We start from the raw sequence: 24,062 nt of genomic DNA, 5'->3' as shown, positions 1-24,062 counted from the left end.
TCTTGAAAAAGACATTTCTCCACGTAGAGACGCAACGGAGCGGGTCTCTAACGTGTCGAAGACGGGTGAGGCTACTTGTGTTTATGAAAGTGTCACTAGAGCGCTGAGTGGAAGGCACCCCTAAAAACTACAAATTAGCATGGTCTAGATGAGCAAAACATCCAATCGTAAAATGAAATTTGTCCCTAAAGTGGTGTGAGCCCGTCAGCCCCATGAAAGTCAAAACCGCGTTGACGAAGCCACTTTAACAACCAGGTGACTTCCATCTCATATGCACGTTGCTTCCGTCCTCCACCCATTGCCATAGCTCATACAAACCCCCCTCACTCACCTCAATCACTTCTCCTTCGCCAGGTTCTTTCTTCCAGCCTTTCACATCTTCACCACGGAGTTGCTCCCTCCCGCAATGTTCTTTTCCCTTCCCTGCTGTAATCTGACTGACGCAGTACCATATATATCGCAACGGGGGGAACAACATCAATCGATTTACTCATCAGTTTTGTAAGCCTCCGTAGGCCTTTCTTTCAACTGCGTTAGCGCCCTCCTACATACGCCACATTTTAGCTCAGCAGTTGGTTATACGTATTCAAACATACACATGCATTCTTTCATAAAGTGCAGCTAAGCCCCGCATGCTGCCTAATTGTTAGGATCTTAGTACGTTGTGTGTCCAATCTCTGATTTTGAGTTCGCTGAGAGCTAGTGAAAAATGTGAATTTGTTCTGGCAGGAAACAACGCAGGAGACAGCATAATGCTGGTAATTGCGATTGGGAGAGTGGAATCTGTAAATTGGGAAGTTTGCTGAGGTGAAATACTCCGAATTCTTGGTTTCATTTACCAAATCTTCGATCAGGCGCGCGCACCGAACGCCAATTGCTCTAGGGGAAATAAAAATTTATGTGCAATCTCTGCGCATATCATAACAGAGGTATGGCACTAAAAGAAGATTCGTTTTGACGCACGCAATTTCAATTATGTCCATCCTTACGTCGTTGTCGTTGCTTGTGTGTGATCAGCTGACCTCATGCGCCCAACAATGAAGGCACGGAGATCTAGAGAGCCTAAAGCAAATGCTTCAGGAAGTTCCTGATCCTCACACAAAGTTGCTACATGTTGCTGCAGAGAATGGGCACACAGAGATTGTGGAATATCTTGCAAAGCGTTATCCGAACAAAATCAACGAGAGGGATGAGCTCTATCAGACCGCCCTCCATTTAGCTGCCAAGGAACGTCGATCAGCGGTGGTGGCGTGGCTTCTGACGTGTCCTGACATCGATCCTGATTGCGAGGATGGCTATCATCGGAGGCCGATGCATATAGCTGCCAATGTAGGGGACGAATACATCGTGAGGGAGCTTTGGGCACGACGACCTTTACAAGTGGAAAGCAAAGATATGGCGGGGCGATCACCTCTCCATCACGCGGCCTTCAACGGCCATGTCCGGGTAGTGAAAGTGCTCACAAAGCCTGAAGCATGCGGTCGCCCATTGGTAGATCCGAATGTGAAGGATAATTTTGGATGTACGCCTTTACATCTAGCGGCTTGCCATCACAGCGCACTAGGCGTATTGGAGTTCCTGCTCGACTTGCCCGACATTTGCAGCGATGGCTTCAACAACGACGGGCTAACGCCGCTACACCTTGCAGCTCAATGTGGCAACGAGCAGGCCGTGCTCAAGCTTCTGCAACGTTATTGCTACACCAACGTGAGGTCCGATTTTCCCCGCTCATCAGTATGGTGTCAAACGCCGTTGCATGTAGCGGCGGTAGCGGGGCAAGTGCAAGTGTGTAAGACGATACGGGTGTTCTTCGAAGGGAAGCTGAATCGACTGAGCGAAGGGGCGAGGGACCATAATCTAACAGCGATGGGGTACAGCAAGGATGCGATTGGGAGGAGCGCAATGCACTATGCAGCGATGTATGGGCAAGAGGCAGTGATTGGAGAGCTACTGAAGTGGGCAGGAAGCTGTATAGGAAGAGTCGTAGATGAGGAAGACAGTGGTGGGTTTACGGCACTTCATCTGGCTGCGAGGGAGGGCCACGAAATGGTGGTGCGAAGTCTCCTGGCAGCTTCTTCCCGCGTCAATCGACCCTTGCTGCACGACCCTCAAGTCAAACGGTCAGCAACCTTTTCTGCTTTTTCCTGGCTTTTTTTTTCATCTCATTGTTTCAAGAGTATGCCCCCCAAAAATAGAACAAGTTGAATACGATTCATAGGGCAAATTGAAAAAGGAGAGAGAGGGAGAGAGAGAGAAGAAGAAGAAGAGAGAGAGAGAAGAAGAGGCCAAAATCAATTAGCAAATAGCTCATAATTATCGTAAGCTCCTATTAATTAATTAATTCCTAGCATCTCATTATAGCATGTCCCCCAAGGGAAAAAAAATAGAAAATCAATAAGCCATAGTTGGTCATGCCTCTTTAGGGAACCCCAGATTGGATTTGAGCCCCAATTAATTAATTTGTGGGCAGGGTGGGGGTTGGGGATGTCGTTAATTCATTTAGAAGGAAGGGGAATGAGCATTTGCAATTGATTGATTAATGGAGGTGCTCTGTAGAAGCTTGTTGGAGAAGCTTCTGCTCTCCAGCCTCTTAAAAAAGGAGGGCAGGGTGAGGGGAGGAGGGCTTCAAGATTGAAATAGGAGACGGGGGAGAGAGGGGAAGGGAGGGAGAGGAGAGGCAAGGGCTGAGTGGAGGGAGAGGGGTAACCGTTTACGATATGAACTGTTAACCATTTGCGGCGGGCTAACCATTGCGGTATGAACTATTAACCGTTTGCAGGGGAGGGGTAAATAAACGAATAGAGTAATAGAGGTTATAATAAATAGACGAATAAAAGGAGAATATATGAGATCTAGTAAATTAGAGCTATTGAATAATAGGTTGGGAAGGTTTGGAATAATAGATTTAATAAATGAATTTTAATGTTAATGACATAAAATGTAAGGCCTGAGAGAGAGGGGAAGTATAAAGTTAAAATATGGTCTTAGGCCCATGGAAGGTGGGGAGGGTAAAAGGGAGAAATAGAGTAAATAATCAAAGAGATAAGGATGGTTAGAAGGGGGGTATAAATAAAAAACAAGGGGGAGATTCAAAAGCTGTATTAAAGATAAGAAAATAGGTTTCGGGGTGGGGGGGGAGCAAGTAAGTGACACGTGTAATGATGGTGAGAGAGAGAAATGTAAAGGTATGCAAGAAAATTTCCACATAGGCGAGATATGTAAAGGTATGCAAGAGAAATTCCATGTAGGCGAGAAACATAGGGGAGGGGGTAATTGACAAATGTCACTGATGGTGAGAGAGAGAAACGTAAAGGTATGCAAGAGAAATTCCACGCAAGCGAGAAGTATACTTCACATAGGCAAGACTAGTCTTTACTTGCAAATCCATAGCTCGGGAGAAAGGTGGATCAAGGGAGAGTGAAGGCAATGAACGCGGAAGCAGAGGGACCTATGAAGAATGGTAGTCTGGTAGAGTCATAGATAGGCATGATGCACTTAGGCAGACAGAGTTGCAGGTCGTGTCAACCGATAAAGCAGCGTAGAGGTCGATAAGCTCGAGCCACCAAGCTACAGATGGTGGGTTGGGAGTGGTGGCCGAAGATGGTAGGCGACTATGTAGTATAGAGCAAGGCAGCACTACCCGGTGCTCGGCAGCACTACACGGCATTGTGCGAGCAAGAAGCAGAGTAGTGTGGTGGTAGAGGCAGGGAGGTAGAGCTAGTGGGGGGTAGAGTTGGCACGGTGATAGAGGTGGTGGGTTTAGTCAACGATGTCATAGGGGAAGGTAGGGATGTATAAAAAGTGGTAGCAAGGATAGTCAAGGGGGTAGTAGGGAGGATAGTCACGGTTCTAGTTAGTTAGTGTAGTTAGGTAGCTAGTTGGGGAGTGTATATAGGGAGAGGGTACATAAAAGAGAGAGATAAGTGGAGAGAGAGAGAGGGTAAAAATAGAGAGAGGGGGTTAATGGGGAGAGATTAAAAGAGAGAGAGGGGTTGATCAGAGAGATGTGGGATAAATAGAGAGCGTGAAGAAAATAGAGAGAGAGGGGAAAGATAGAGAGAGGGAATAGAAAGAGAGAGATAGAGAGGACACATAGAACGATTAGGGGGCTAATATGTTGAGATTAAGGGCCTTTAGAATAGGTAGATAGATGAATAAACTAATGGAGGAATTAGGTGAGAACCAAAAGGTGGGTAGAGGGTAAGGTAATCCTTGATGTGTATGACACATTACACTTCTAAGCAAAATGCAATTTTCAACAACATCAAATTTAATAAAAAGCTCAGTAAGAATCCACTTTACCCACAAGATGCCCCCCTACTCCAAGTAGCATTAGTCCATTCCATGTAGATGCTCTCATGCACTCCCTTCTTCTCAGGACATGCCTGGTTGCAAAGGCAAGATAGCCTGGCCACACATAACATAAAGTCTCATCTACTTTTCTCTACTCACCATGTTTTTGGGTGCAAAGGTACTGTAGCATGGTCATGTGTGAATGCCAACGTGTATGACTATATAATTAGGGTTTCATGCCCATCGTGGACAAGTGAAGCCCCCAAAGTTCCTCTCTACCTTGATTTGAAGATGAGCCCCATGCGTCTATGTCCCTTTTCACAATAGGGCACACATGTTTTCTTTAAGTTGCACCTTAGTTACACAAAAAAGGGCTTGGCTACTTGGTAAGGCTTGAAGCTAGCAATCTAGGGTTCAAACCCTAGCATGCACATTGATTGGTTTATAGTGCCTAGACGTGGTCTTGGGCACTGCAACAATGAGGTTGCCTGAAAAATAAATCCCGCTCGGGCATGACTTGATTAGTGTCTACACTAATATGCACATTAAGCTTGGTATCCAAAGTAATCTACACAGTCCATACTTGAATATGAGACTAAGTTATTAAGGGATTTTCTTCTTGAATGACATCTAGTTACAACCACTCTCTTAAATACACGAGGGGTGCATTATTAAGAAACCCTAGGTACAATGTTTATTCAATGTGCATTTAAAATACTCTTGACGTGCAAATTTTGCATCAACAAAAAGACACCTTTCTCAATATAATCTTATGGTTTTTTTAAATTCAATTTAAAAAGCCTTACATATAAATACATTTTCTTAATTTTTGAATTAAAATCTACTTGAGTCCACATAGTATATATACATATCATGGGGTGAGCTTCTTGGGATTACACATGCTAGTTTTAACCATTGAGATGGTTTAAGAACTACGCTAGTGGATTAGGAACCAACCCAATGGTCAAAAAAATAAGCTTGATAGAATTATCTAGCTAGCCTAGTAGGTACATGTAAGAGTGAGCTACTTGGCTAACTAGCCTAGTGGTTGGAATCATGGGTGATTGGAGTAGCAAGGTTACTAGCCTTATCTAGCCAACCCATCAATTTAAGGACCATTCTAGTGGACTCAAAAAAATAAGCTTAGTGGGTTGATGAATATATATCACAAGTATTGTGGGTGGACTTACATCTAATCTACTTAAGTCATAAGTTGATGCCTAGTTTTCCACCTGTTAAGTTGGTAGATCACCAAATGAAATTAGTTCTAGGATCTTAACTATAAGCATGGAATCTTTTCCCCAAATGATATTTATTTTCCCCAAGGATAGGTATCCTAACAGCAGCAATGCTACTAAAGAACAAGAAGGATAGAAGTTGGAGCATATGCGTAAGCCATAGCAAGATGGAGAAGGTTCGAATTAAGAAGTAATAAGATGGTTTCATTGATAGGCTACAGGGAGATGCCTATTTTATGAAGATTCACCTTTGTACTAATTATTACCAAATAGGATGGCTAAAAAAACATTTTTAAGATGGGATTCCAAACTAGATATGTTCATTATGAGTGCCTAGGATTGCTTTTACCCATTATGAGCCTAGGAATCCCTTTTAGACTCACAAAAGCTCCTATAACATTTTCATAGATGATGAATTATATCTTTTGTGTGGATATGCAATTCATCTGTAAAAGTTTGTGGTCATATTCTTAGATGATATTATGGTATAGAGGAGCTATATAGTCCCTATATAGTGTAAAGAAAGAGGGAGAGAGATAGGAGACTCAAGTTCAGCTTTCTTCACAACACACAAAAGAGAGAGGACACAAGGTTGGAGGGTGAAGTCTTTCTTCACTTTTGCACACAACAACAATACAATAGAAGAGGGAAATACCCTATATGTCAAAACCTAGAATACGTGGTTCATATGTGAACCCAAACCAAAACATACGTGGTAGTCTAACTACACCACGAGTACAACTAACATAGACGGTGACATAAAGGATAGTCATCCAGGAGATATGTCGGGGATAGAGCTTGATATCTCAACACTCCCCCTCAAGCTCAAATCCATCTCACGTACACCAAGCAAGCTCCTAAATCTGCGAAGCTTCTCGGTACCCAATGCCTTCGTAAAGATATCAGCCACCTGCTCCTCAGTGCTGACATAGACAAGATCAATCTCACCAGCTAGAACCTTCTCTCTCACAAAGTGATAATGCACCTCAATGTGCTTCGTTCTAGCATGATAAACTGGGTTATTAGCAAGCATGATGCTGCTAATGTTGTCACAATGAATGACAACTGCTGCATGAACTGACTGTCCCATATCTGCAAGTAGCTTCCGTAACCAAGCTACCTCACATGCAGCCATTGCTGCACCCCTGTACTCAGCCTCTGTGCTCGACAAGGCAACTGTTGGCTGCTTCTTGCTGCTCCAACTGATGGCACCACTCCCAAGGGAAAACATAAAACCACTAGTAGATCTCCTGTCTGAGACACTACCAGCCCAGTCAGCATCTGTGTATCCATGTACCTGTAATGCACAGCCAGCTTCATAAAACAGTCCATAATGCAATGTGGACTTCACATACCGCAGTATGCGCCTAGCCGCATCCAAATGTGGCTTCCTCGGTACCTGCATAAACTGACTCACCAGCCCCACAGCATAGCTCAAATCTGGTCTGGTTATAGTCATGTAAATCAAGCTACCTACTATGCGCCTGTACATAGTAATATCTTCAAGAAGCTCACCTGTTTCTGCATTGAGCTTCACATTCTGCTCCAATGGAACAGAAATAGGCTTACAACCTGTCATCCCATATTTGGACAGCATGTCCAAACCGTATTGCCTTTGCAACAGCCATATCCCACTCGGGGATCTAATAACCTCAATGCCCAAGAAGTAACGCAGCTCTCCCAAATCCTTCATCTCAAATTTTTGCTTCAACAGCAGCTTCACTTCATTAATGTCTGCATCACTATCACCTGTAATAATCAAGTCATCAACATAGATGACTATAAGCACAATCCCTCTGTTTGTCCTTTTCACATAAAGTGAAAAATCTGAATTGGAAATCTGAAATCCAATAGTGACAAGATATTGCCCTATCTTGTCTGACCATGCCCTCGGCGCCTGTTTTAAGCCATACAAGGCTTTGCGCAACCTGCATACAAAATCGGGGTGTGCATTATCCTCATAACCTTCTGGCTGCATCATATAAACCTCTTCTTGCAAGTCACCATGCAAGAAGGCATTTTTCACATCCATCTGATGCAAAGACCATCCCTTTGCAGCAGCCATAGCAATTACTGCTCTCACGGTTGCCATCCTTGCAACTGGGCTGAAAGTTTCCTCATAGTCAATTCCATATGTCTGTGCAAAACCTTTGGCAACCAATCTTGCCTTGTACCTGCTAACAGACCCATCAGCATTGTGCTTTACTTTGTAAACCCACTTGCAGCCAATAGCCTTCTTATCATGAGGCAAAGGCATCAAATCCCAAGTGTGGTTTGCATCCAAGGCAGCCATCTCTTCATCCATAGCTGCTTCCCAATTTTTATGCCCTGCTGCATCCTCAAAACATGTGGGCTCTGGCTCTTCTAGAACCTTGACCATATAAGCATAGTGATGTGCTGTATACCCATCATATCTCAGCCTGTCAACTGGATACTTAATACGAGTGGACCTCCGTACAACTGGATCAGTTGCAGGAGTCTTTAAATCATGCCTGCTTTTCCTTGCACCAGGTGTAACAACAGAAGGAATTACAAGTTCCTCATCAAGGCTCATTTCAGAGCCGCTTGACTCTCCATCAACATGAGAGCTACCAGCAGACACATCAAACACTGGGGCATGGTCCACTTTTTCTTTTCCCTTATGTGATACCTGCACAACACTATCAGGACTGCCATGTGACGATTCACTAGATCTCAATCTCCCTGTCCATGCATTAGATCCACTAGTAGAGGACTCTCTGGGTCCACTCAAGGCTTGAGATTGCTGCTCTGCATTTATTGCAGCATTCCCATTTCCTGCATCTGCATCTCCTACCATAACAGTTGGTGCATACCAGCTGCTCATTTCATCAAAAACAACATCTCTGCTCACCTGCATTTTGCGGGTGGAAGGGTTATAACAGCGATACCCTTTCTGGTGCTGAGCATATCCAATAAAGATGCATTTTTCTGCCTTTGGATCGAGCTTTGTTCTCTTCTCATCAGGAACATGAACATAAGCTATGCAACCAAATACCTTCAAGTGAGAAATATCTGGTTTTTGGCCTGTATACATTTCTTCAGGCGTCATGCCATGGACAGCTGCAGTGGGGGTTCTGTTCATAATATAAACAGCAGTTGCTACTGCTTCAGCCCAAAAATAATCAGGCATGTTTTTCTCATTTAGGATCGCCCGTCCTACTTCTGCAATATGCCTGTTCTTCCTTTCTGCAACCCCATTCTGCTGAGGGGTAGACCTGCATGAGTACTTCCTTTGAATTCCCTGTTCTTTCAGATATTCACAAAATTCTTCTGAAAAGTACTCTCCCCCTCCATCAGATCTTAGCACTTTAATATGCACACCTTTCTCTTTTTCAACCATGGCCTTAAAGGCCTTGAAGTGGCTGAACACTTCACTTTTGTGCTTCATAAAATAAATCCACACCTTCCTAGTGTAGTCATCAATAAACGTCACATAATAATGGCATCCACCAATAGAAGCAGCTTTGGTTGTCCAAACATCTGAATGGATCACTTCCAAAGGTCTTTTGCTCACCTTAGCATTTTTGGGAAATGCATGTCTGGCCTGCTTACCCATTTGGCATGCTTCACATACCTTTTGCATTCCCTCAACTCTGAATTTAGGCAAACCTGCAACAATGTTTTTCGTTTGCATAGATTTCAGCCTTTGTATATTCACATGCCCAATGCGCTTGTGCCATATCTCAATATCTGCAATGACACCTCTCCCATGCGCAAACATAGCAGCTTTCACCTCAGGCATATCAACATCCAAGGTGAACATTCTTCCATTTTTGTTGCCTTTCGCAACCAAGCGGCATTTATTTTTCAGGTCTTCAACGAAGCATCCATCAGGATTAAATCTAACCTGCAGACCTTGCTCAACCATCTGGCCAACTGAAACCAGGTTCTTAGTGATTTTTGGAACATGAAGTACATCTGCCAAGTACTTTGTTTTGCCATCCTGCATAGCCAATGGCACTTTACCAACCTGCGTAATTGGGTGCGCAGTATCATCACCTGTTTCAACATAACCTGGCTTATCCAAATTTCTGACATCATGAAACCACTCACCATGACTGGTCATGTGGTTAGAGGCACCTGAATCAACATACCAAACATCATTGCAAGCTGCAGCATCTCCTGACATGGAGTTAACCATATGCTGCATCACAAAAAGGTGCTCATTTCTGTCGTCACCATGCCCACTTGATGATGCATAGTTGCTTTGCTGCAACTTTCCACTTTTGATGTCATTCTGCTTTTTATAGCATGTATTCTCCTTGTGTCCAGGCTTTCCACAATAATAGCATTCTGTGCTGCTATTTACTTGCTGGTTCCTTTGCCATGAACCACGGCCTCTTTGGCTCCCCCTGCCTCTAGAACTACCACGTCCTCCTCCATAGGACTGGTTTTCCTGTTGTTGCTGTTGGTTCTGATTTCCTGCACGGCCACCAGAACGGCCTCTTCCTCTACCCCTGCCTCTACCTGTATTCGAGTAGAAAGCAGTCTCTTGAGAAGTTGAGGTGGCTGAGCCACCATTCCTTTGCTCTTCACTCAGCAAGAGAGCAATAAGTTCCTGAAAATCAGGAAATGTTTCACGGACTCCAATGGATGTCCGAAATTGTGCATAATCTTTCCCAAGACCATTCAAGGTCACGGACACTAAGTCCTCATCATCAACAGGTGCTCCAATGGAGGCAAGAGAATCTGCAAGGCCTTTCACCTTCAAGGAATACTCATTTATATTCAGATTTTTCCTTTGCACATTGTGCAACTCCTGCTTTAGCTGCATCTTCCGTGCTTTGGTATTTGTGCTATACAGCTTCACCAATGTATCCCATGCTTCCTTAGGCGTCTCTAGATCCTGTATATGCACAATCATAGAATCTGAAATGCTAACAGATAGCCAATACAAGCATTTTCTGGCTTTTTCATGCCATTCCTTAAAGGCCTTCAATTCAGCAGGAGTGGGAGCAGTACCCAAAACTGGTTCTGCAGTTTCACCACTGATGTAATCCCAAACTCCCTTTCCCATAAGGAAGTTTGTCATCCTGAACTTCCATGCTTGGAAGTTGTTCTTGTCAAGCTTCTCACTGACAATGGTAGACAGATTCTCAGACATTTTACAAATCACGAATTGCAACAGCAACCTGTAAACACAGCAAATGCCTCACAAGGGCAAATAGCAAAACTTCTGCGAAAAGCCTCACAGGGGCAGATCTGCAACACTGACGAAAGTGGTATTTCACCACACAGTCACTTCCTAGTGACGATTTTGCATCAACAGGCAACAGGCATGAATCTGCAACTCCCAATATCTCTGCACACAGGCATACGACGCAGTTTCTGTGGCACCTTTCCACCGACTGGCCGCACGCAGTGGTCGCACAGCAAAAACAGGGCCTTTTTCTGAGTGCCTGCGAAGAACTTCCACCCTCAAAACGGGCCCCGAAACAGCGAGAGCGCAGCATATACTGCGCTCTCACTGCACCGCGAAGGGCCTCTCAATCTGAAGCAGTGCACTCCTGCACTTCTGGCTGTGCTACCTGCAAAGATTTGCTCCCAAACTCGAAGTAGGAAAGCAACACTAGTCCTCTTACCAGGACACCACAAACTTGGCTTTCTTTCTTGAGCTCCTTACCACGAACAAGGCTCTGATACCATGTAAAGAAAGAGGGAGAGAGATAGGAGACTCAAGTTCAGCTTTCTTCACAACACACAAAAGAGAGAGGACACAAGGTTGGAGGGTGAAGTCTTTCTTCACTTTTGCACACAACAACAATACAATAGAAGAGGGAAATACCCTATATGTCAAAACCTAGAATACGTGGTTCATATGTGAACCCAAACCAAAACATACGTGGTAGTCTAACTACACCACGAGTACAACTAACATAGACGGTGACATAAAGGATAGTCATCCAGGAGATATGTCGGGGATAGAGCTTGATATCTCAACATATAGTCATTCTCTCGATGAGCATGCCAGGTATCTATGTTTCATACTAGAGATACGAAGACGTGAGAAATTGTATGTGAAGCAGTCTCAGAGTGAGTTATTTCATAAAGAACTTCTACACCATAGAATAAGATAACTGTGAGCAAACCTAGGCTCCTTGAGAAGTCTGTGAGGGATTTATGCAAAGCTAACAATTCTCTTTGATGAGCCTCCTTAATGGATGTAGACTTTTGTCCAATAGTCCTATTTTGTAGATGAAAAGCTTGATGAGGCTTTCTAGACTTGCACGTTTAAGGTGAAAGAATCCATTTGTATTTGCTTTAATGGATCCTAGCCAACCATTTGATGTAGAGGTTGATGCTAGCGATTTTGCAATAGGAATTGCTTTATTCTAGGAGGGTTGACTTGTATCTATTAAGAGTAGTTTAACACTAGATGATACTTAGGCTTGGTGGCATACTCATGAAAAGGAATCATATATGTCTAATCACATATTAAAAACTTGGAGACATTATCTTTAGGTGATCTAAGCTAGTTATAATGGTAGACCATGAGTCTATAAAGTACATTTGTGATAAGCTTGAGTTCAGGGGAAGGCACAATGGGCTGAGTTGATGCAAGACTTTGACATGGAGATTAGATGTCACAAGGGTATCTTAAACATGATTTTTGCTCCTTTGAGTTGAATTGGTGAGGTAAACTCTTTGAGTTTTATCGAGATCCAGATAGGGAGCTCCACACAAATAGATCAAGACTAAGGATTATACCACCTATTTAGGTGGTTGATGTTGGGTTCTACCTTCAAAATGGGTTGCTATTACAAAATGGAAAGATTTGCATTCCTAGTGACATTGAGATTAGGATGAATATCTTATATGTATGTCATGTCATTGATGCTTCAATTGTAGGACATCCACGAATTCAGTGGACCTATGATTTAGTAAAACAGACATTTATTGGCCTAAGATGAAGCTCAAAATTATTGACCATCTAGTAAAATGCTAGCACTATCAAGTGAATAATGTGGAATTCATGTTGGACAACCGTTCTTGCATTCTATAGATATCCTTAGTAGTAAATGGGAGATTATTTTGGATGAATTATGGGATCACCATAATCTCATCGAGGGCTGATGCTGTTTGGGTAGTGGTGGATAGATTGACCAAGATGGAAAGATTATTACCTACAAAGAAAACCATTAAGGATACTGATTTGGCTCATCATTTTGTTGAGCAATTGTTTAGATTATATGGGTTGCCTTGTGATAGATATCCAAAGTTCTCTAGTCACTTCTTTTAGAAAGCATTTCTAAACTTAGGAACCATAATGAGTATGAGTTTCACTAATCGTCCTAAATCTAATGGGAAAATAGAAAGGGGGAAGTGAGGCCTTGAAATATATGCTTTAGGCTACGTCTCCAAGAGGATATCTATTTGGAAAATGTATATCCATTGGCGAAATTTTCCCATGACAATGCTAAGATTATGGCTATTGGTTATAGTTTGTTTATGCTTTTATATGGATCTGATATGATGGTTAGATTATAGGGTATCCAACTAGATGCAACTAAGGACTACTTTCTAGACATGTAAGAGAAATGTAGTGACTCCATGAATCTCTCACTAGTGCCCAAGATAGAGCATAATTTTACACTACTTGATATCATTTGCCTAGAGAGTTTTTTGAGGGAACGCTTGTATCTTTGCAATATAGAAAGATTAAAAAATGTTAAGGATTGAATTGGTAGATAGGTTAGCCCTTAGCTATTGTGGACCCTTCCTAATCTTGAAAAATATAACTGAGGTTGCATATAATCTAGAATTTCCTAATTTTGAAAAAGATAACATCCACATGTAAAAGTTCATCCAATCATTCAAGGCAATAGACTGAAAGAGGTGTGGGGGGCTTGAGATAGTCTCATTTTGTCCAAAGAACTTGTGGAATTTGAGGATTTGACTATATTCCACGTGAGGTTAAGAGGGTTATCAACTTTTGGGAAATGAAACTCAAGAATGAGTTTATATCAAATTTCAAAGTTTTGTGGAAGGATAGCTCTAAGGAAGGCTCAACTTGGGAGTCAGTTGCTAGATTGCAAAAGAGTTTTCCCGATTTCTTTTATGATGAGTAAATGCTTAAAGGGTGTAAGAATATTATGTATCCGGATGCTAATCATCTCAAATTATTAGATTTAATACCTTAAGGTTGAGGGGTTGTGGGATTAAGGGAAGTAGGCTAACATGGTTCTAGAGGCTTAGACTATAGCAAAGGGCCATCTGGATAATTTTAGCATGGGATTCTTTCCCCATAAAGTGGGATGCTCATCTACATAGGAGTGGCCATGGCTATTATGAGTTCATTCAATATTTTGGTTTGGATCTTGAGCCTAGACTCCCGCCATTGACATGGAAGGTCTGAGATGTCATATTGAAGGTTCCTTGGGAGAAGGTTTTGGTGGTATGGGCTGCTAGAGCTATAGGCATGAGCTTGTGGGAGTCTGTGATCTTTAGCCCATATGATTACGGATGGCTAGGAGGTGAGTCATCTATTGATTATCCTATAATTGTTTTACTAATTCTAATTCTTATATTTATACCATTTTTAGGGATAGATCCTATAGAGGACTCTACAAATAGGATGTAGAATTTCTATAATATAGCAACATGGCTTTCATCTAGCCTCTCCAAAGGAACATAATTTAATATAGTAATGCTTCTCAATAATATTTTTCTCACAATTACAATTTCATGTAGTGTAATAACTTATATTATATAAGAGTCTCTAATGTTTTGCAAACCATAACCACAATGGGGGCACTAGCCCACTAGGCATGTCAATGTGGCTTTGTAGGCAATTAGATCTACTTTTCTTACTTGGCTTCACCCTCATCTTCAAGCACCACCCTCACCTTCAACTCACCCCATCTATTGTATGTGGAGCTTGATTTTTTTTTCAGAGGTTGTTTTTGGTTGTGCTTTGGACCTCGGCATGTCTATACCTATTCCATGAACGGGGATAGGGGGAGGGCAACACACCCCCTATGACTATCACTGGGGGATTCCAAGGGAAGCCGGCAACATGCATTAGGCCCCCCTTGGTGAGGGTCTAGGGGCAGTGCTTCCTCGAAGCCAAAAATATATGAAAATTTGGTACATGAGTTAGGTGGTCAAAATTGTAAGATAAAGGTATGGCTCACTTAGCAGAATAGCAGTGGATATACTGTTTGTATCATCTTCTCACTTTTTGGATAAGAAAATTGCAAGATTGGAAATTTCTCCATGGATGTAGCCCACATTGGGTGGACCACGTATATCGGTGTCTATTTGGCTTCTATTCTCTACACTTTTTGTATAGAATATTCTATGCATTCCAATTCTTGCATTGCTGCTCCATTATTGCATTGTTCGAAACACCATCTACCAAGCACTAGCCCTACTCTATCAAGTTCTCATCATGATAGTTGGCACACTGTCCCTTGCCCCTCTTGGCATGATATTGATTAATCAAATTAGTGGTTGTTGGAGGCTGATTTCATCTTGAAAGGTGTTACCCTACACATGGAATTACGAAGCATCAATCCTATAGATAACTTGCCATTAAGAGTGTCGAATCCCTCCTCTAGCATTCCATTGCCCTATTGCATGGATGCTTGAGGAGGAGCATAGCTAGGGTGGGATGCCCTATACTCAATGCATTTTATGTATAACTGGTTTCATTGCTTGTCCCTTCAATTTATAGAAAACATTTCGGGTTAATCAATTACATGAGAAAATTGGGGAGAAATGAAAGAGTAGAGAAAATTTTAATACATGCTTGCTCGCACATGCTATATGGATTTTATGACAAGTGATCCCCTTGTGGTTACACCATTGTGCCATATCCCTAAAATAGTTTTGTAATTGGCTATATTCGGGTCATGTTTTGACACATGCAGTAGATCTAAACTTCTTCAATTTTGTATTATCTACTTGAATTGAGAGGTGATTCTAGATGGTGATCAGCTTCACCTTCATCTTGAGGAGTATGCTACCAAAAAAATCTACTAAAAACTGTCTTAAGGTGTAATATTTAAACTCCTACTTACATCAAATTGAACATTCTTTTTCCTTAAATATAAAAATTTATTCTTTTCACTTTTGTGAATTGAAAAGCTCTTTTTATATGTATCTTTCTATGGATTAGATGGAAAAAACCCTTTTGTTGAATCAATGTCCTATGCTTATATGTTTTTAGGTGCACAACTTGGGGCCTTTATGAGATACCCAAATGCATTGTGGTAGTATACTCTTGCAGTGTGTTTGCAAGATCATGTTTTCTTCCCTCTAAACTTCTTCTCCATAACATTGTACATACTTACATTATCATTACAAGTAGCCTCATCTTAGCTCTCTTAGATTGACATGATGTCTAATGGGAGTTTTCTTGATGGTGCTTTCACTTCATAATCTTTAATGAGCTTATACTCCATCCAAATTTTGTTTGCACCTACAATTAGATATGAACCACATTTTAAGGTTCCTACTTTCCACATACTCATGAGACTTAAGTGGCTAGTCAAGAGCTAGCTTTGTTATGGGCATGTTGTTTCCCCATTAGCTAATCATCACAATAATTCTTTTATACAACCAGATACATAGAAAGGAGCCGTTTTTAAAGAGACTGGGAGCTTTGGGTAAGCATGGCCAATAGAAGTGGTTAGTTCAAGGTGAGATTCTCTAGCCTAAGTTCAATGAAGAGTAATGCTTTGTAGGAGAAAGGGGACACCATGGGCATTCCTTCTTCTATATGAGATAGCAGATGTACATTTTGAGTGGCCTTCAAAGGTGCAGATGACAGTGAAGAACTAGATATCAGTGGAGGTGGGAGGAGGGAAGGAGTAAAGGGCTAGCAAGAGGAGGTGGACTAGGTGAATCAATGCATGAGAGATGCCAAAAGTGAAGGGATTGGGTATCAACGCATGTGGCAGTTCAAGATTTACAAAAAGTGAAGGGATTGGGAATCAAAGCATGAAGCACTTCAAGATTTGCATGTGCGGCATCGAGGGTTGGGCCAGCTATACATGTTGTAACTAGAAGTGGCAATCTTGTCTATTGGGCAAGGAAAGGTCACCACCTAGAGAATGGGAAATTCTGCATCAGCCAACGTCAACCCAATCATAGCTCTACCTCTTCCAAGCTTAGCTCTAATGGCTAGTCATAATTGGAGTCTCTCTAATTTCACCTCTAGCGAGCTCTAGCTCTTCCAAGCTTAGCTCTAATGCCTAGTCATAATTGGAGCCTGATAGCTACCTTCAACTTTGTGCCCATAAAGCTTGTATGGCTTGCAAGCTCAAAGGTACAGGTCCACCTCCCTCTGATAGACTAATTGTGTGAGTCAAAGTCGGAAGTTGCAAAAGAGGAAATAGCATGTTTCACCTTTAAAATGGAGCTAAAATGGAAAGTTGTGGCTCATTACAAAGCCCAAAAGTTGATGCGCGATCACCCTATTGCTTGATCCACAAAAAGAATCTACATTTTGTGTCCAAAACATGAAAATGTTTCATTTCAAGTCAATATATGGCCATCACTATGGGTCCTTGTTGGGGGATACTATATGGAGTACCCATTGAGTTTAAGAGTTATATTTAAGAAAGAGAACATGATAGATCCCAACTTCTTACATTAATGCTCTCCTCCCCCCCCTGCCCTAGTCACTTCAGATATCTCAGGGGATTCACCTCACAAAATTTTAGTGTACCACAAGCATTGAATAGGAATGGTATTTTAGTTCAACTTTTTTTTTAAAATTAACAGGATTACAATAACAAGAGGGTTTATTTAATTCAACTTTATGAAAAAATCAATTAGTTCACAAGTAAAGCTTGGGGTGTTTTTATTGGTTGATAAATTTTAGTTGAGGGGTTTTTTTAATACCCCTTGAATGCACATGATACATAGGGTTTCTTAGCAATGCACTGCCCGAGTTAGATATCCCCCTCCCATCCCAATCCCCGCATTACTCCACTTCCCTCTCTCCCTCTTAGGTTGATTGCTCCCTCATCCACCTCCTTTGGACCCCTCCAACCAATCAAATGGGGATTTTTTTTGGGTATATTTCATGCATGTATGGAGAGAGAGGCTTGTTAGGAGAGGCCAAATTTCATTATGCTTAGATTTCCCCCATCCATCAACACATCTTTGAGTACTACACCTTTAAGATATATTCATGTTTTTTCGCCCCTAATATCCATGGAGAAATATCACCACGAGGTCCTTGTTTCGTTGTTGTCTCTTTCAAATGTTCATGTAGAAATTTGTTGTCTCTTTCAAATGTTCATGTAGAAATTTGTTTTCGCATAATCATATAGGGGACTTATCCAATCTGACAGCCTTTTCTTTTCTCAGGTTGCGGCATAGTATACCCATAGCTGAAGATTTGCGCTCTTGGGTACTCACTGACCAAGCAATACAAGGAAATTTGATGAGTTCAGACTTCGTGCAGATCGACGGAATGTCGGCCCTGCATTTTGCTACACGAGGCGGGCATATGCCGGTTGTGCGAGAGCTATTTAAATCAAAACAAAGACTAGAAGCATGCACAGTCGATGGTAGTGGACTATCTCCTCGTGACTGGGCTGCAGTGAGCGGCATTCTAAAGGAATACTTAGACCATCTTCAATCTGTGGGCATTGCAGAAAGAAATCCCAAAAATGCCTCTAGCCTATCAAAAATGCGTTTGGAATCTTTGCGACACACATTGGATCTCGAAAAGAAGACGGATCTTGAGCGTCAACTGTGTGTACAGAAGGATAGAACAGCCTTTGAAGCTGGTTTTATATTTTCCCAAAGTAACAACTCTAAGTTGATCATCCATGAGGCTGCAAGCAAAGGTGATGCCAAATTACTCAATCGGTTGCTCTGTTTGCCTCAAGTGGATGTGAATGAACAAGACATAGCAGGGAACACAGCTACGCATCTTGCAGCACGACATGGCCATCTGGAGGCCTTGAAGGTGCTTGTCAACCACCCAACGAGTGTCGCAAATGTCAAGAACAATTGGAACGACACGCCATTTTTGCTTGCATACAAAGGAAACCATGTGGAAACGTGTAAAGCTATATTGAATCTGCCGAACGTTGAGGTAGAGGAAAACCTAGGAATGCTGTTTCGAGATGCCATAAGAAGGGATTGGTATGAAATGAGTGTAATGCTGGTCTCTGACAGGAGGACAGGCGTGACACATGAGGGAAGTGATGGGAAGACTCCGTTGCAATTGGCAAAGGAAAAGGGAAAATTAGGCAATCGATACTTGAAACTACTGTTGTTGAGGGATGATTTACGTGCTAAGTTGTCGGCAGAGCATTCTGGTTATATGAAATCCATCAATGCAACTTTGGTGGCATCGACACTCATAGCCAGCATTACATATCAAGGATGGTTGCAGCCACCGCAAAGCCAGCATCGGGCAGCATTAAGAGCCTTCTGGTGGTTAAATAGCCTATCCTTCTATTTGGCCATAGCAACTATACTGGCCGGAGTCGTGGGTGTGCTGCCTACACCAAGGACGCAGCTCTTGGTGTCGATGCAAAAGGCTATGCGTGCATTGACAGTGGGATGTATGTTTCTGGCTGCTGCTACCATAACCGTAATGGGAGCTTTTGGGGTAGCCGGCATAGCTGTCATTTGGGACTACAAGGTTGCTATTGTGGTTCCTTTGCTTGTAGGAAGCTCGTTGTGCATCGGCCTCCTCATTTGGGCATTTCACTTCCACTTCCCTAGTCCAACATGGCAGAGAGTAAGTGCTCACGCTAACAACGAAGGACTAAATCACACGGGGGCACCGATTCTTCATCGCGTCTTCCATTCGCTATGCATTTGTTTGCATCGGCCCAAAACCGGAGCAAGATGTGGGGCAGGAAATCAAGCCTCTTCGCGCCTTAATCCAGAATGGGTGCCAGTGTTCAATCGCCCACAACAAAATCTCGGGCTGGGATCAGAGTGTAGTCAAGAGCCTCCCGTTACATGGGTTCAAAACCGCTCTACTCGCTTTCAACAAGAGTTATCTATCGCTACTCAATTCCAAGAATCCATCACGACAGCTCGCGTACTCGGCTTTACACCTGCAAGGATGTTCAGTAATGAGTAGAAGAAGATGCCTTCCCAAGGCTTACCAGGATTACTCACGAGTAGGACTAGGTCGTTGACTCTACAATCACAAGGGTGTAATCTTTATGACCTCTTCCATGAGTATGCGATTCTCTCTCTCTCTCTCTCTCTCTCTCTCTCTCTCTCTCTCGGTATTATATGTGGATAAATAAGGATCTCACACAAAGCCAATACTCTCAAAGATCAAGGAGCTCAAAAATTTCAAAAATGCAAAATAGGAGGGGAAGAGTGCATATATGAAGGATGGGAAAGCTATCATAAAGAGGGAAAGGAGGAGAGAAGAACAAATAGGAGCTTGAGACCCTCAAGATTAAAATATGGAAAGTGGGAGGATAGACTTTGGACAAGGCCATCACATTTCAACAAGAAATTTCAAAACTAATATGTTTATAGTTTTAGAGACATGGGAACACTTCGGAAACAGAGCTTCAAAAGTGTTGCACTTTTTAAAGGCATCAATATGGAACACCAAGAGATACATAGGAGGACCAAGATTTAGGAGGATTGCATGCTACACAGCAAGATAGGGATGGGGGAAGTTAGCTAAGGTCCTAAAGGAAGACCTATACAAGTAGTATATGTGGGTAGAAATAGTGGCAAAGGAAGGAAACATCAACTAGTGGCATGTTATTTTGCACCACCACAAACACCCATCTATAAGCACAATGGCCACATATCATGGGAAGACCCTCTCATGGATTTGGGGGAGGACATAGCCAGATCTTCCAAAGACCATACAATTATCCTAGCAAGGGATGTCAATGCAAGAGCAAGCTCATGCAAGGCATCATCGCAACAGAGGGGAGAGACCCCATATGGATGGAACAGATAGAAGAATAACATGAGGAAAGGAAGGTTCAATGGAAAAGGTCATCAAGAGATACAAGAGAGATCACCCACATGGGAAGACAACTACTCACCCTATGAAGTCAATTTGGGTGACAAATTTGCAATGGCACATCATTTTTCAAAGACAGGGGAGATTATACATCTAACACCCCTCAAGAGGCAAGCATAATAAATTATGTGATAATAATCCTGGATGCAAGACACACATTGTAATACTATTGAGAAGGAGACCTTGGAGTCTGACTACAAAGTAATATCACTCAAACTTAATATATATATATATATAAACATCTACCAATATTTGTTTGAAAACAAAGAAATTAGCTTTTAATCAATTGATCGTTAGTATGTACCTTTTCACAATGCTCTGGAAGAACCAAAGTATCACTTTCATCAGTCCATGGTCTAGTGGAGTCAATAGCAAAGAAGCCACAGTTGTCTCTCATGACTATAGCTCATTCAGACCATTGTAAATAGTTCTAAACCATTTTACATTAAGAATGAAAATACTAAACCACGAAGACAGTAACATCTTTACAAATAAACACGATCCATCCCATGCGCCCACCATTGCTTTCCATCAAGTGTGCATAGGATGGAGGTACATCGCCATGATACGACTCAATGACCTTCACTAGTAGGTCATTCAAATCTAAGATTACAGCTCTTCTTTCTTGATGAAGAAGCACTAGTACCACTATCGATGGAATCGTTGGAGGTGGAGGTAGGGACAGGAGCTGCGAGTGATCCATCAAAGGGATGTCTACAGGTCCCAAAGGATTTGGCTTTAGTCATTTCAATATGTCCAAAAACCTCTTGTGAATCTGATCCCTTTTTTTTTTCCCTCCTCTGTTCCTCTTCTGCCTTCTACTGATACATTTTTAGTGTGCTTTCTTTTCATGGTAGCTACTGATGTGGATGGCCAACTACAAGCCTGCTTCCCTTTCTACCACATACATCAAATGTTGGACCACATTGTCTGGCTAAAATACATCTGGATAGATAAACATGACAAGTTTAAGTACATGATTCTAATAGTCAATCACATTTTAAATACAATTTTTAAAAACAATATATCTGGACAGAAATTAAATATAGGTTTGAGTCTAGAATTTAAAATACAAACGATAAATAAATATTAAGAGCATATGTTGAAATACCTATTTTAACTATTTTGGAATCATTCAAATCTGGGCATTTTAGTTTGAAGAACACTTGAACAACTCAAATCATCCACATTGACATGATGGGCAAACTAGTTCAAATCTTACTACATATAACACAAGCTCAATGACAAAATAAATCCATTGCAGTGTGCTAACAATAATCTTAATTGAAAGCACAAAAAAACTTGATGCCATGTAAAGCAGAGATGGAATTTCAATTGTGTAACCACAAAATCATACAACTCCCATTGATGGAATCACAAAATGCTTCACATTTATAAACTTTGCATAGATCCATAGAAGTCTTAGAATATTGAGTTTTGTCAAAGCTCTTGATACCATGCTAGAATCAACCAAATAGAAAGTAGGCAATTGAGCATGCCCATTAATAGATACAATGTAATCTATAAGTCTTCACTGCCCATAGGGCCATCTGGGGCTACAACTTCTTGTAGGCTCTGGGATTTAAGTGTGGACCATGTGAAGGATTTTTTTTTGCTTTTGGACTAGTAGCACTACCTTGTGGAGGCATCAGTGTGCTCTACTTTTCTACCGGGACATCTACAGGCTTGGCACTAGAGCCTGCAGCAATTATAGGACTTTTTTCCTTTTTCTCCCTTCTGGCGGCTCCACTCCTGGTCTCCGGGGTTCTTCTACACCCTGAGACATGTGAAGGCATAGATTGTAGATTTTAGGCACATGTTCATCTTTTGGCTCTAAAATTACAAAAAAGCCAAAATTGTCTCACCTTTCTCCAATCTGTCCATCTTTCGTTTCTTTTCTCTTTTACCAACAAAACTCTGCAGCAGCAGGTCATCCTCCTCTACAAAAACATCCTGCCCCGAAGTTCATCCTCACCTGCAAGGGATTTCTCTTTCTCTTTTTGTTCAATTGGAGGGGAATTCCCCTTTCCACTATTGCGCACTTCACTTACATCCTCCTTCCCTATGAAAGAGTCAAGCGAGACAAATGGTCACACTCAGACTGCTTCTGTGATGAACATACTTGAGACATTTGATGCTCTGCCAAGTAACAACAATAGTCAAGCGACTGAAAGTTAACAAGACTTAAATGCAAGAAATAGTCTCTAATAGTGCTTATGTTATATGCAACTCTTGTTCGAGCTCTAATAGTGCTATACTAGTCCTACTTCATGCTGTGCTTATACTTTTTAGTGCAATAATGCTCTGATAGAGCTTTCTACATTTTAGTACTCTAGTAGTGCTTAATTAGTATTTACTAGAGTTTCAGTACCTGTTAGTCCTCTAATAGTGGTGAATAGTGCTTGTTAGTGATCTAATAGTGATCTAATAGTGCTCTAATAGTGCTTCATAGTGCTTCTTAGTGCACTGATAGTTGTTCTGATCTATGCTAGAACTTACTAGAGTTCCAGTACCTGTTAGTCCTCTAATAGTGCTATAGTAGTGCTTGTTAGTGCCTTAATAGTGCTCTATTAGTGCTTGTTAGTACACTATTAATGTTGGTCAGAGCTATGCTAAACTTCTTAAGAATTCAAGTACATGTTAGTCCTCTAATAGTGTCTAATAGTGTTGTAATAGTATCCTCCAAGGCTATGCTGTAACTTGATATAGTCCAAGTGCCTAGTACTACTCTATTAGTGCTCTAATAGTGCCTGTTAGTGCACTTAGTGTTGGTCAGAGCTACACTAGAACTTCTCAAGAGTTCAAGTACATGTTAGTCCTTTAATAGTGTTGTAATAAAGGGTTTCCATTTTTCAAGCAAAAACCCCCAAGCGACGAGCAGACAAAAGGTGGGAGGGTCCAAATATATAGGCTCAAGTCATTTTTGGGGAGCAAAAAAATCCAAATTATTTCAAGGAATATGTAAGTAAATATGAAATATTGATAAATAGATATAGATATAAATATACCTTTATATAATATACATATATAATGTCTAAGTGGTGACTTATTTATGACTTTCAAAAATCCTTTCTTTTCCTTTCACCATTGGTTGGATCATGAAATTTTGAGCAAATATCCTCTTTACAATTCCTCAAGATGACCTAAGAAAAATATATAATACCTTTTTAATAGACCCTCTAAGTGTATTTTGCCAGAGGAATATGGTTTGAAGAGCTTGCCTCAATCTTATTCTGCACCGATGGAATACCCTTGGAGAGCCTGCGCAGAAGGGGTCATAACTTTTGCTCCTTAGCTCAGATTGAGGAGTTATAAAAGGAAAAAATGTTCAAAATCTCATGATGTATGCAATGGTAGGCTTCAAATTACACTTTTTATAGTTATAAAAGAGAAAAATTAAAAATTTCAAGATATATATGAGAGTTACAACTTCTCCCTAATTCATATTATGGTAAGAAGGAGTTCAATACAGACCACATTTCCTTAAAAGTACTTAGGTTTGGAGAATTGGGAATATTTTGAAAATCCCT

At 41.5% G+C, this 24,062-nt stretch overlaps 1 protein-coding gene across 2 annotated transcripts; it reads left to right on the top strand.

Moving 5' to 3' along the window:
• The first annotated feature begins 326 nt into the window (after positions 1-326).
• On the top strand, positions 327-19,655 carry LOC147895205 (uncharacterized). Of its 2 annotated transcripts, XM_087383822.1 has the most exons (4): positions 327-501; positions 730-929; positions 1,124-2,120; positions 17,874-19,655. In XM_087383822.1, exons 2-4 carry the CDS (start codon positions 899-901, stop codon positions 19,612-19,614), a joined length of 2,769 nt encoding a protein of 922 aa, XP_087239948.1. In that variant the 5' UTR covers positions 327-501; positions 730-898; the 3' UTR covers positions 19,615-19,655. The 2 variants fall into 2 exon arrangements, with proteins under 2 accessions (XP_087239948.1, XP_087239947.1); XM_087383821.1 differs by lacking the exons at positions 327-501; positions 730-929 and having other exon boundaries at positions 1,048-2,120.
• The last annotated feature ends 4,407 nt before the right edge of the window (positions 19,656-24,062 follow it).

The sequence above is a fragment of the Dipteris shenzhenensis genome, chromosome 13 (genome assembly GCF_047967505.1).
Source record: "Dipteris shenzhenensis isolate YYH24624 ecotype China chromosome 13, Dip_SZ_1.0, whole genome shotgun sequence".
Classification (NCBI taxonomy): domain Eukaryota; kingdom Viridiplantae; phylum Streptophyta; class Polypodiopsida; order Gleicheniales; family Dipteridaceae; genus Dipteris; species Dipteris shenzhenensis.
This window is presented reverse-complemented; position numbering and strand designations above follow the sequence as displayed.

What these genes read in the sequence shown, in the direction of transcription:
- LOC147895205 (XM_087383821.1), top strand. Translation starts at nt 1,072, where the DNA reads ATGCTTCAGGAAGTTCCTGATCCTCACACAAAGTTGCTACATGTTGCT. An exon ending in CACGACCCTCAAGTCAAACG is followed by an intron (nt 2,121 to 17,873) that starts GTCAGCAACCTT and finishes TTCTTTTCTCAG; the next exon opens with GTTGCGGCATAGTATACCCA.